The sequence below is a fragment of the Papio anubis genome, chromosome 20 (assembly GCF_008728515.1).
Source record: "Papio anubis isolate 15944 chromosome 20, Panubis1.0, whole genome shotgun sequence".
In the NCBI taxonomy this organism is placed as follows: domain Eukaryota; kingdom Metazoa; phylum Chordata; class Mammalia; order Primates; family Cercopithecidae; genus Papio; species Papio anubis.
Window position 1 is genome coordinate 40,019,440 of NC_044995.1, and position 13,783 is coordinate 40,033,222.

The following is a 13,783-nucleotide window of genomic DNA, read 5'->3' on the forward strand; positions in this document are numbered from 1 at the left end:
TGTTAGCCAGGATGGTCTCGATCTCCTGACCTCGTGATCCACCCGTCTCGGCCTCCCAAAGTGCTGGGATTACAGGCTTGAGCCACCACGCCCGGCCCACATTGCTTACATTCTCAGGGCTTCTCTCCCATGTGTTCTTTCATGATATCGAAGGGAACTAGAAGAAATGAAGGCTTTCCCACACTGCATACACTCATAGGGTTTCTCTCCCGTGTGAGTCCTTTCATGATATTGAAAAGAAGTGGAATAAAGGCTTTTGCACATTGATTACATTGATAGGGTTTCTCCCTACAGTGAGTTTATGATATTGAAAAGAACTGGAAGTGAAAACTTTGCCACATTGCTTGCCTTCATAGGGTTTCCTTCAAGTATGAGTCTTTTCATGTCTATGAAAGGAAACAGGCAAGCTGAATGCTTTTGTGCATTCTTTACATTCATAGGGTTTCTCTCCAGTGTGTGTTCTTGCATGTATTCAAAGGATCTTGGCAGATGTGAATGCTTTCCCACAATGCTTACATTCATAGGGCTTCTCTCCTCTGTGCATCCTTTCATGTATTTGCAAAGAAGAGAAATTATGGAACACTTTTCCACATTCCTTACATTCATAGGGTTTCTCTCCAGTGTGTCCTTTTATGAATTCAAAGATTTTTGACAGATCTGAAGGCTTTCCCACATTGCTTACATTCATAGGGTTTCTCTCCAGTGTGACTCCTACCATGCTTTCGAAGGTGTGAGGTAGATGTGAAGGCTTTCCCACATTGCTTATACTCATAGGGGTTCTCTCCAGTATAAGTCCTTTCATGATATCGAAAGGAAGTGAAAGAAAAAAGGCTTTACCAAATTGCTTACATTCGTAGAGTTTCTCTCCAGTGTAAGATTTTTCATGTATTTGAAATGACTTGGCAGAATAAAAGCCTTTCCCACATATCTTACATTTATAAGGTCTCTCTACAGAGTGCATTCTTATGTGTGCTTGTGTCCTTTCATGAATTTGACGGTTCCGGGCAGATCTGAAGGCTTTCCCACATTCCTTCCATTCATAGGGTTTCTCTCCATTGTGCGTCCTACCATGCATTCGAAGGTGTGGGGCAGATCTGAAGGTTTTCCTTCATTGGTTACACTCACAGGGTTTCTCTTCAGGGTGACTCCTACCATGCATTTGAAGGACTGAGGCAGCTCTGAAGGCTATCCCACATTGCTTGCCTTTATATGGCTTCTCTCCAGTGTGAGTCCTTTCATGATATCGAAAGGAACTGGAACTAATGAACATTGCTGGCATTCATAGAGTTTCTCTCTCTGGTGGCCAGGTTTTTTTCATGTCTTTGAAGCTTGATTTGGAACAATAGAGCCTTCCCACATCATACATTTATAACATCTTTCTCCAGAGTGTATTCTTATGTGTGTTTGTCCTTTTCACTTATTGACTTTGAAGGTTATTCACATATCTGAAGGCTTTCCCACATTCCCTTACATTCATAGGGTTTCTCTCCAGTGTAGGTTCTACTATGCACTCGAGGTGTGAGAGGCAGATCTGAAGGCTTTCCCATTGCTTACACTCATAGGGTTCTCTCCAGTGTGAGTCCCTTTCATGATCTCGAGGGAACTGGAATGAGGAAGGCTTTACCACATTGCGTGCATTTATAGGGTTTATCTCCACTGTGAATTTTTCATGTCTTTTGAAATGAATTTGCAGAACAAAGCCTTTCCCACATATCTTACATGCATAAGGTCTTTCTCCAGAGTGCATTCTTATGTGTGTTTGAAACTTTAATAAGAGGATAATGCTTTCCACACAGCACATTCATAAAATTTTTTTCCTAAGTGGATCCTTTCATGTATCTGAGCGTACTTGGGGACAAGTGAATGCTCCCATTCCTTACACTGATAAGGCTTCTCCGTGTGACTCCTTTCATGTCTCTGATAGGATCTGGGACTATGAAATGCTTTCACATTCCTGATATTCATAAATTTTCTCCAGTGTGAGTTCTTTTATGTATTTAGAGGGTAGCAGAATAGCGGAAGGATTTACCACATTGTTTACATTCATATGGTTTCTCTCCAGTGTGAGTTCTTTCATGGATAAGATATAATCTGAGACAATGGAAGGCTTTCCATAAAACATTTATAAGGTCCATCCCCTTTAGTAATATTACCATGTGTCTTTTGAATGCTTGAATAAGAAACAAAGAGTTTTTCCACATTCTTTACAAACATAGGGTTTTCTCTCCAGTGTGATCCCTTTCTTGTGTTCTAAGGAGAGGCGATATCGGAAGGCTTTTTAGGTTGTTGACACTTACATGGCGGTCCATATTCCTGATACTCATATACCTTGTGTCCAATGTCACCTCGATGTTCATATTAAGATGAGTTACCTATGCCAACTTCACCACACACAAAGCTGTCATGATTTTTAGCCAGGGCTTTCTTCTCCTGGAAGTTCAACCTGTCATCTGGAACCTGGGTAAAAGTTTCTCCACAATGACTGTTTTCTTTAATTTCATTGACTTTCTCTTCTATGAGACTCCTGTCAAAAGTGAGAAGCACATTACAAAGGGTTTGTTTATAATTAATTTTATATTCATCAACAAGTACTGCACTTGCATTTTAACGCACCATCGTCAAAGTGTAGGCTTCGGCCCTGGCTGGTGTTTGAAGGTGATTGGACAACATATTCTACAAAGGTGTCCCAGCCATAACTATTATTTTAAAAAATGTTTATATGGGACTTCTTAATACTCTTCCCAAGTAAACTATTTTACAAATACTAAATACTCTGTGTCATTTTTCTTTTGTTTCAGGGTCTAGTCCTGTTGCCCACGCTGGAGTGCAGTAATATCATCATAGCTTACTGCAGCCTTAGCTGGCTCAAGTGAACCTCCTGCCTCAGTCTCCTGAGTAGCTGGGACTACAGACCACAATGCCCAGCTCATTTTTTGCTGTTGTTGACTTGTGGTCTTGTTATGCTGCCCAGGCTGTTCTTGAACTGCTGGCCTCAAGCTATCCTCCTATCTCCACTTCTCAAAGGACTAGGACTACAGGATTGAGTCCACAGCCTAGGCCACATTTACATATATGTTTTTTGATCACATATTCTAAAAATAAATGAATTTGATCCTGGACTTTGTTCTTTGTTTTACTTATTTTCAATATATTGTCATATTCTAAGATTGTCTAGAGAGACACTGCTTTGTCTTATAAGTACAAATTACCTGAAGTTTCTCCTGGGGTTTTGGTACTCATATTCAATATTCTGGTCTTTCCAACTTTTTCCTAAAATACAGACACACAAAAATAGTCCTGAGGCATTAAAAAATTGTGAAAAATTATTAGACTCTATGCCCATGATTTACTGCAGCCATACCTCATTTATTCATCAAAGTATTTCCTGTCTATGTTCTAAATCACTCAACAGCATTGATGAGCTAGAAACACTGGTTCACTAATGGACTGAGGAAAGGAAAACTGTCATTCTTACCCTATAGAGTCCAGGTTCACCAAGAAGTTTCAGCATCACTTCCCTGTAGAGATTCTTCTGAAAATATCCGGCAGCCCACTCCTCCTGGGTGAAGTTCACAGCCACATCCTCAAAGGCCACGGGTCCTGAAGCATCTCACATGTTTAGAGGAGGAATGGTGGGAAGTGACTTGGCACTGGGGGCCCACACAGACTCTATTCTCAAAAGAAGTTCTCAGGATGCCGTGGACTCCAAACACTTATTCCCTGCTTTGCTCATCAGATCCCTTTCTCCCTGTGTATACTTACCTTCTTCCATAAAGCAACTTTTTTTTTTTTTGAGACAGATTTTCACTCTTGTTGCCCAGGCTGCAGTGCAATGGCGTGATGCTGGCTCACTGCTGGGGTTCAAGCACTTCTTATTCCTCAGCCTCCTGAGTAGCTAAGATTACAGGCATGTGCCACCATACCCAGCTAAGTTTGTATTTTTACTAGAGACAGGGTTTCTCCATGTTGGTCAGGCTGCCGACCTCAGGTGATCTGCTTGCCTCAGCCTCCCAAAGTGCTGGGATTACAGGCGTGAGCCACCATGCCCCGCCAGCAATTTTTTTTTCAAGACAGCGTCTCGTTCTGTTACCCAGGCTGGAGTGTAGTGGCACCATCTTGGCTCACTACAACGTTTTACTCCTGGGTTCATGCGATTCTCATGCCTCAGCCTCCTGAGTAGTTGAGACCACAAGCATGTGCCACAACACCTGGCTAGTTCAAAAAGCAATCATGATGCTAGAACTGAACAAAGGGTAAAGCCACAGCAGAATAGGAAAATGTGTGTATTCACTGAACCCAGGGAGAAAAGTGAGCTGCCTGGCTGTCCCTAATGTCTCTTTGGACTGTGGGTCTGCAGCACCTGTCATAATAGAGTCCTGTGAATTCATATGCAGAACAAAGTTAACATTAGCAGTCCTGAGGCCGTGTATCCTTGAAAATGCCTGTTCCCAAAGTCTAATCTTTGATGATATTGTCATATGAAGCAGATAGCTAGCAATGAGGACGAGGGGGAGACCCTGGGAAATCTCACCCCCAGGGACCACCTGAAACAGACATGCTAGATATAAGCAGAGAGTAGGGGAATCACCTGGGTAGAAAGAAACTTCCATTATGATGTCCAGGATTCATTCACTTTGTAGTTATCCTGTCAGAATGTAGCTAGATAGATGCTGACAGGGCAAAGGGGACATTCCTAAAAAAAACCTGGCACTGTATGTACACAAGAGGGCAAACAGATTTACCCACTATACAACCTTCCTGAGGTGGCAGTAATGAGCAATGCAGCCAATAACCTATCCATTCACGGCTGAATGGAAAAACAAAATGTGGTAAGCATATACATAAAATGGGATATTATTTATTCTTAGAAAATGACATCTTAGCCGGGCATGGTGGCTCACACCTGTAATCCCAGCACTTTGGAACGCTGAGGTGGGTGGATCGCCTGAGGGTCGGAGTTTGAGATCAGCCTGACCAGCATGGAGAAACCCCATCTCTACTAAAAATACAACATTACTCGGGTGTGGTGGCACGTGCCTGTAATCCCATCTACCCAGGAGGCTGAGGCAGGAGAATCGCTGGAACCTGGGAGACGGAGGTTGCAGTGAGTCAAAATCACGCCACTGCCCCCCAGCCTGGGTGACAGAGCCAGACTCAGTCTTTTTTTTTTTTTTTTTTTTCAGACGGAGTCTCGCTCTGTCGCCCAGGCTGGAGTGCAGTGGCCGGATCTCAGCTCACTGCAGGCTCTGCCTCCCGGGTTTACGCCATTCTCCTGCCTCAGCCTCTCGAGTAGCTGGGACTACGGGTGCCCGCCACCTCGCCCGGCTAGTTTTTTGTATTTTTTAGTAGAGACAGGGTTTCACCGTGTTAGCCAGGATGGTCTCGATCTCCTGACCTCGTGATCCACCCATCTCGGCCTCCCAAAGTGCTGGGATTACAGGCTTGAGCCACCGCGCCCGGCTCAGTCTTAAAAAAATAAAAAAATAACAAACCAATCTTTCCAAGTATACCTCCCCCTAAAGAATGTAATTATGGCAAACATATGACAGGATGCTCTACATTACATGTCATTAAAGAGCAAATGAAAACAGGCCAGGCGCAGTGGCTCACGCCTGTAATCCAGCCCTTTGGGAAGCTGAGGCGGGTGGATCACCTGAGGTCAAAAGTTTTGAGACCAGCCTGGCCACCATGGCGAAATCCTGTCTCTAGTAATAATACAAACAGCGGCCATGCGTGGCAGCGTACACCTGTCATCCCAGCTACTTGGGAGGCTGAGTAAGGAGAATCGCTTGAACCTGGGAGGCAGAGGCTGTAGTGAGCTGAGATTGCGACATTGTACTCCGGTCTGGGCAACAAGAATGAAACTCCGTCTCCAAAGGAAAAAAAAAAAAAAGGAAAACAACAATGAAGCACCAGCAAATAAGCAAATACCTGGTGGAGTAGCTAAAATCCAAAACACTGACACTTCCTAATGCCAATGACAGTGAACTCTCCTTCACTATGGATGTGAATGGAAAATTCTACAGCCCATTTGGAAGACAGTCCGCGGAGCTCTGAAGAAAATAAGCGTGGTCTTACTGATTCAGTAGTCTCACTCCTACATATTGACCTAAATCAACTGAAAACTGATGTCCACACAAAAGTCCTCCCACAAACGCTTTTAGAAGCCTTACTCATAACTGCCAAAAACTAGACTCAAACAAGGTGAGTCTTTAAAAAAAAAAAAAAAAGACAAGGTCTCACACTGTATCTACCAGGCTGGTCTCTAACTTCTGGCCTCAAGCAATCTTCTCACCTCAGTCTCCCACATGCTGGGAACTCAGGGATGAGGCATCACACCAGGCTCAAGATGAGCCTTTCAACAGGTGAATAAAGAAACAAACTATGGTAACACTGTACAATGGAATGTTACTCAGTGATGAAAGAAAATGAGTGGCCCTGGCAGGTGCAGTGGCTCCCACCTGTAATCCCAGCACTTTGGGAGGCCGAGGCAGGTGGATCACCTGAGGTCAGGAGTTTGAGACTAGCCTCAACATGGAGAAATCCCGTCTGTACTAAAAATACAGAATTAGCCAGGTGTGGTGGCACACGCCTGTAATCCCAGCTATTCGGGAGGCTGAGGCAGGAGAATCGCTTGAACCCAGGAGGCAGAGGTTGCAGTGAGCCGAGATCGTGCCATTGCACTCCAGCCTGGGCAACAAGAGCAAAACTCCATCTCAAAAAAAAAAAAAGAAGAAAAAAAAAAATAAGAAAATGAGTGGCCGGACATGGTGGCTCACAAGTGGAATTCAGGCACTTTGGGAAGCTGAGGTGGGAGGATCACCTGAGCTGGGAGTTTTACATCCTGTCTTTAACAAAACAAAAATCTTTAGATAAATAAAGAAAAATAAAAAATAAATGAGTTGTCAAGCAACAAAGATATTTAGAGACCTTCAATGCATATTTTTACATGAAAGAAGCAAGTCCGGCCGGGTGCGGTGGCTCAAGCCTGTAATCCCAGCACTTTGGGAGGCCGAGACGGGCGGATCACGAGGTCAGGAGATCGAGACTATCCTGGCTAACACGGTGAAACCCGTCTCTATTAAGAAATACAGGCGGTGATGGCTCAAGCCTGTAATCCCAGCACTTTGGGAGGAGGCCGAGGCAGGCGGATCAAGTCACAAGATGAGACCATCCTGGCTAATACAGTGAAACCCGTCTCTACTAAAAAAATACAAAACTAGCCAAGTAAATTAAGCTGAGCGCCTGTGAGTCCCAGCTTCTCGGGCTGAGGCGGAAGAATGGCGTGAACCCGGGAGAAGCGGAGCTTGCAGTGAGCGAGATCGGCCACTGCACCTCCCAACCTGAAGCGACAAGCCGAACTCGATCTCAAAAAAAAAAAAAAAGCAAGTCTGAAATGGCCACTTACAGTATCATTCCAAATATGTGATATTCTGGAAAATGCAAAACTCTAGAGGCAGGAACATCATCATTTGCTTCCAGGGATAAACAGGGATGGCAAAAGAGTGAGGAGAAGGTATGATTAGAAGGAGCACAGGGGAGTTTGAGGGCAGTGAAACGCTTCTGTATAAGACTGTGATGGTGAATACATGACACATGTAGTTGTCTTTTTTTTTTTTTTTTTTTTGGAACAAGTTTTGCCCAGGCTGGAGTGCGGTAAGCGCGATCTCGACTCACGCCTTCTGCGCTGGTTGACGTTGCTGCTCGGGCAGCTGGGATTAAAGGCATCTGCCACCACCCCGGCTAATTTTGTATTTTTAGTAGAGACTAAAACATGGGGTTTCTCCATGTTGATCAGGCTAGTCTTGAACTCCCGATCTCAGGTGATCCACCTGCCTCGGCCTCCCAAAGTGCTGGGATTACAAGCGTGAGCCACCGCGCCTGGCCAGTTGTCTTAAACTACAGAACAAAAGAGTTAAGTTTAATGTAAAAGATGGACTTTAGGTAATAATAGCAATGGCTTCTTCAATTTTCATCATGTTCACATGTAATATATTCTTGCTTCAGTTGTAGGATACACTACACAAAGTCGATATGGTTTCTTTGGTTTAAAACTATTTTTTTTTTTTTTTGAAACAGGGTCTTGCTATGTTGCCTAGGCTGGCCTCCACCACTGGAGTTCAAGCTATCCTCCTGCTTCGGCCTCCCTAAGTGGTAGGATTACAGGTATGAGGCACAGCACCTGGCCAGTCAAGATGTTTAAAATATAGGGAACTATGAGCCTGGAAGAAAAATGCAGGAACTCTGTGGATTATCTGCTCAATGTTTTGGGTAAACAACCACTGTTCTAAATAATAAAATCAACTAAGAAAGTGAATTAATTATCATTCCGTATAAGGTTCCATATAACTGAGTTAAAATAAAATCTGATATAAAAGATCACGTATTGGTTATCATTTGCATAAAAAACATGCAAAAATAAAACATACTGATGAGGATGCGTACCCAGGTTGTGAAAGTAGGAGGAAAAGTAAGGCAATTATCTTACCATTCCCAATACTGGCTCCATCATTATTATTTGAATTCATTGTGCAATTCTTTTATGTATTTATTGCATATGTAACAGTTTTAGTAAGTTTCTAGAATGCACACTCTATACAGAAATAAATCTCAGTGAATTTTAATTATCAGCAACAATCTGCTGGACATAATTTTTAAAAGACAGCATACCCTATTGAAACTAATTTTTTTCTTGTTTCTTTTCTTTTCTTTTTTTTGAAACAGGGTCTCATTCTGCTTCCCAGGCTAGAGTGTAGTGGTGCAATCATAGCTCACTGCATCCTCGAACTCTCAGACTCAACAGATCCTTCTACCTCAGCCTCCTGAGTAGCTGGGACTACAGGCACACATCACAATGACGAGGTAATTTTTTGTATAGGCAAAGTTAGCCATGTTGCCGACACTAGAATAATCTCTTTATTTTTTATTTTTTTTTGAGATGGAGTGCAATGGAGCAATCTTGGCTCACTGCAACCTTGGCCTCCCGGGTTCAAGTGATTTTCCTGCCTCAGCCTCCTGACTAGCTGGGATTACAGGCATGCGCCACCAGGCCTGGCTAATTTTGCATTTTTAGTAGAGACAGGGTTTCTCCATGTTCATGAGGCTGATCTCGAACTCCTGACCTCAGGTGATCCGCCCACCTCCGCTTCCCAAATATTGGGATTACAGGCATGAGCCACCATGCCCAACCACTAATTTCTATTAAAACTAATTTTCTTGGAGTCCAAAAAAGTCTCAGGAAGGATATAAAATGATTCTTATGTAAAAAGTGTACACTGAAAAACATCAATATAAAATGAAATAAATGGAAAAATATCATCTGTCCTTAAAAGGAGATTAAATAGCACTATGATGTAACCTTTCTGAAATGTGACTACAGTTATATTTTATTCCATGAAATTTACAAGGCAGTTTGTTTTTTCACTAAAATTAAGAAAAAACTACTTCTAAAAACTGAACTACAAGACAATGACTAAGAATAGCCAAGATGCTCTACAGAATATGGTTGGGGGGTGTTATGGCGTGAATATTTGCATCACTCCAAAAAAATCACACATTAATAACCTACCCCCCAATATAGTATTAGAAGTTGACATCTCTGAAAAGTCATTAGGATTAGATGACAGCATAAGAGTCGATCCTTTCTGAATAAGATTAGTGCTCTTATAAGAAGACACAGGAGAGCCGGCTTCCTCTTTTCCATCATGTGAAGAAACCACAAGAAGATGACCATCTGCAAACCAGGAAGCGGGCCCTTACCGGACACTAGATCTGCCAGCTCCCTGAACGTAGACTTCACAACCTCAAGAACTGCCAGAAATAAATGTTTATTCTTTAAGTCACCCAGTCTATGGTAATTTGATACAGTAGCCCAAGATAACTAAGATAGAGAGGCAATACACCCACCCACTAAACACCATAGCTTTGAACTCTATACTAATTAAGAGAAAATGGTATTATCAGAGAGATGGAAAGATAGGCCAATGGAAAACAGCAAATTGTGAAAACAGGGCATCTAGTTTTTTGTTTGTTTGTTTTTGTTTTTTTTATACCGGAGTTTCACTCTTATTGCCCAGGCTGGAGAGCAAAGGTGTGATCTCGGCTCACTGCAACCTCCACCTCCCAGGTTCACATGATTCTCCTGTTTCAGCCAACCGAGTAGCTGGGATTACAGCCATGCACCACCACGCTCGGCTAATTTTGTACCTTTAGTAGTGACGGGGTTTCACCAGATTGGTCAGGCTGATCTTGAACTTCTGACCTCGGGTGGGCCTCCCGCCTCAGCCTCCCAAAGTGCTGGGATTACAGGCGTGAGCCACCGTGCCCAGTCTGGGCATCTGTTTAAGGTAATGTGAAACTACGACAAACCAGGTATTGTCAGCCAATGATACAAGTGGTGAACACTTAACAGAAAAAGCAGGGACAAATGGTTCTCTACCGGAGAATAATGAATCTGCTACCCATCATCTCCATATACAATAATTTAATTAATTCTAGAGCTGCCGGATATGGTGAGTTCTTATAATTATATGTTACCTTAGCATGCATTTTCTTTACGGATTTAACTTTCTCATAACGGAAGAAAACTTTATCCAAACTCAACAGAGTTTCTAGTTCTCCACCTCCTCCCGGTTCCTCCATGGGGTCAACTCACATATATTTCTTACACGACTGCATTCTGGTGACCACCTCCCTGTGGGACAGCTAGATACAACCAATTTGAGCTGTCCCACTAACCCTTACACTCCACATGGATGGCACAGACCAGCTCTTAATCACAGTGCGACTTCACAGAACTAGTGCCTGCTTGCTCTAAATCCACCAGAAACAACTCCCCGAGAGACACTTCCTTGGTCAATTCCCTGGACCCTGAGAAAAGCTTTGGCCCACAGGTCCCTGTCTGTCCTGCTCTCCACCTGCTGGTTGAATGTACATCCTGGATGTTCCCCCCACTCTGTGTTGCTCTGCAGCTGTGCTGCCCTCATCTCCTGGGATTGTGAGCAGTGCACTGTGATGTCATGGGCTTTGTTGAGTTGTCTCTTCTGTGTCTCACTGACCTACGCAATCATTCTTGGATTTGGCCCTAGTGAAAAATGCAATGTAAAGTTACTTTGAAACACTCAAGCTGCAATGTATGAACAATTCTTTACAAGAGACAAGCCCACAGAGGGGCAGTGCTGGCTGGAACACAGTGATGTCTGACTCATGTGTCAGCACAGGTCACCCTGTCACATGAGACATCTCTCCACCCCATCCTCCTCACCGAAGCGCTCAATGACTACTTTCCACCAACACCGCACTATACCCCGCTGTGTACCCGCTTCCATATTCTGATTTGCAGGCTACTGGTCCACCCTGCTGGGGTGGGCTTTCCTTGTGTTTTGGGGTTTTGTCTCCCTTCACAGTTGACACAATCCAGAGGACAGGAATCATCTCTCCTTTCCCTCAATAGCACCATCCAACTGGCTGACCAGCCGTGTGTCTCCAACTTATGAAAACTGGGGTTAGGAAAGAAAAGCTGAGCATCTCCAGGGCTTGGCTATCTAGATGCAGAGTATACCAGGAGTCTCCCTGCACCAGAAGGCATTCAGCTGCTCTCTTGGGAGTCCCCATTCTCCAACCTTACTCTGTCCCCTGGGAAGAGAGACCCAGGGGCTGATACGAGGCCCTCCAAGAGACAGAGCAGCTGTGGGCATATTAGGTCACCCCAATTCTGCCACCCAGGACCAAGAAAACATAGGAGAGTGCACTGAAGACACAATACCCTTTGAAGTTTCCAAAGGGGAGCCTCAACCAAAAGACAATCTGATAAAATGTGTTTCCACAACAGAGGAAAGGAGAAGCATGCATATTTTGACAGGAAAGTGTCTGGTGGTGACTCTCTGAACATTTCACATGAGAGGAAAGGAGAAGTGCTCAATGACTGTTTCCCACCAACACTGCATTCTGTCCCCTGTGTACCCCCTTGTATATTTTGCTTTGCAGGCTATTGCTGCACCCCGTTGGAGTGGCCTTTCCTTGTCTTTTGGGATATTTCTCTCTTCACAGTTGAGACAATCCAGAAGACAGGATCATTTCTCCTTTTCCTCAATAGCAACATCCAACTGGCTGATGGCCATGTGTCTCCAATTAATGGAAACTGGAGTTGGGAGAGAGAAGCTGAGCACCCCAAGAATTGGTTATTTAGATGAAGAGTATACCAGGCATCTCCTCCACCATTAGTCATTCAGGGGCTCCCTCAGGAGGCCCCACTCCCCTAGGCACTGATGGCCACTAGACCCTCCAGGAGACAGGGCAGTCGTGGGGATTTTGAGTCATCCCCAGGCCGTTCTAAAACCCAAAACCTGGAAAAGATAGGAGGTTGCAGGTCTGGGCGCGGTGGCTCATGCCTGTAATCCCAGCACTCTGGGAGGCCGAGGCGGGCGGACCACGAGGTCAGGAGATTGAGAACATCCTTGCTAACACGGTGAAACCCCATCTCTACTAAAAATACAAAACATTATCCGGTGTGGTGGCAGGCGCCTGTAGTCCCAGCTACTCGAGAGGCTGAGGCAGGAGAATGGCATGAACCCGCAAAGTGGAGCTCGCAGTGAGCTGAGATAGTGCCACTGCACTCCAGCCTGGGAGACAGAGCGAGACTCCGATTCAAAAAAAAAAAAAGGATACGAGGGTGTACTGAAGACACATCACCCTGTAAAGTTTCCAGAAAGGAACCTCATCCCGAAGACATTCTGATAAGGTTGGTAAGGTGTCTGTGTCTAGGAAAGATAAGAGGAGGAGAGGCAGAAAGGTTTTCTCGGGAAAATGTCTAGTGGTGATTCTCTGCTTTCCTGTCATGTGACATGTCCGGAAACAGATTTTACTGCAAGCCCTTGAAGAGTTAGGCTGTTGTATGAGGGTGGAGGATTTGAGGCCCTGCATCCCATACATCTGGAAATGGTACGGGGAAACCACTTGCCCTGGAAAGTGTGAAAAAATTTAAATAAGAAGCAATGAGACCAAACTGTGTGTAGTATCCTAAGGTCCTACCTAAGGACACTAAAATCAAATTTATTTATTTATTTATTTATTTATTTATTTATTTATTTATTTTTTGAGACGGAGTCTCGCTCTGTCACCCAGGCTGGAGTGCAGTGGCCGGATCTCAGCTCACTGCAAGCTCCGCCTCCCGGGTTTACGCCATTCTCCTGCCTCAGCCTCCCGAGTAGCTGGGACTGCAGGCGCCCGCCACCTCGCCCGGCTAGTTTTTTGTATTTTTTAGTAGAGACGGGGTTTCACGGGGTTAGCCAGGATGGTCTCGATCTCCTGACCTCGTGATCCGCCCGTCTCGGCCTCCCAAAGTGCTGGGATTACAGGCTTGAGCCACCGCGCCCGGCCTTAAAATCAAATTTAAATAAAACTCTTGAAAAGTACTAATTTATAGGGAAATGAAATTTATGCTTAAGCAGGCACAATCCAACAATTAACCTGTGATTACATGACTAGAAATCTTCTACCTATATAGGCTGTGTGAACAAGTAAGTCAGGCCAGGTGTGGTGGCTCACTCCTGTAATCCCAACACTTTGGAAGGCCGAGGTAGACGGCTCACTTGAGGCCAGGAGTTTGAGACCAGCCTGGCCAACATGGCAAAACCCCGCCTTTATTAATAATAAAAAAATTAGCTGAGTGTGGTGGTATGCACCTGTAATCCCAGCTACTTGGGAGGCTGAGGCAGGAGAATTACTTTAACCCAGGAGGCAGAGGCTGTGGTAGGCCAAGATTGTACCACTGCACTCCAGTCTG

At 44.4% G+C, this 13,783-nt stretch overlaps 1 protein-coding gene and 1 long non-coding RNA gene across 2 annotated transcripts in view; both read right to left on the reverse strand.

Moving 5' to 3' along the window:
• Positions 1–13,783, reverse strand: part of LOC108583170 (zinc finger protein 69) — a 17,850-nt gene continuing 4,067 nt past the window's right edge. The window contains 14 exon segments of the mRNA XM_017951977.3: positions 1–826; positions 829–1,107; positions 1,192–1,268; positions 1,618–1,699; positions 1,702–1,797; positions 1,800–1,948; positions 1,950–1,967; positions 1,969–2,118; positions 2,120–2,187; positions 2,189–2,221; positions 2,223–2,274; positions 2,276–2,524; positions 3,210–3,297; positions 3,496–3,600. Coding sequence (XP_017807466.2) covers positions 639–826; positions 829–1,107; positions 1,192–1,268; positions 1,618–1,699; positions 1,702–1,797; positions 1,800–1,948; positions 1,950–1,967; positions 1,969–2,118; positions 2,120–2,187; positions 2,189–2,221; positions 2,223–2,274; positions 2,276–2,524; positions 3,210–3,297; positions 3,496–3,600 — 1,634 coding nt within the window. The 3' untranslated portion in view covers positions 1–638.
• On the reverse strand, positions 8,075–12,455 carry LOC116271693. Its single transcript, XR_004180372.1, has 2 exons — positions 10,537–12,455; positions 8,075–9,810 (listed from the first exon to the last, which is right to left on the reverse strand). It is a non-coding gene; the product is annotated as an uncharacterized LOC116271693 (long non-coding RNA).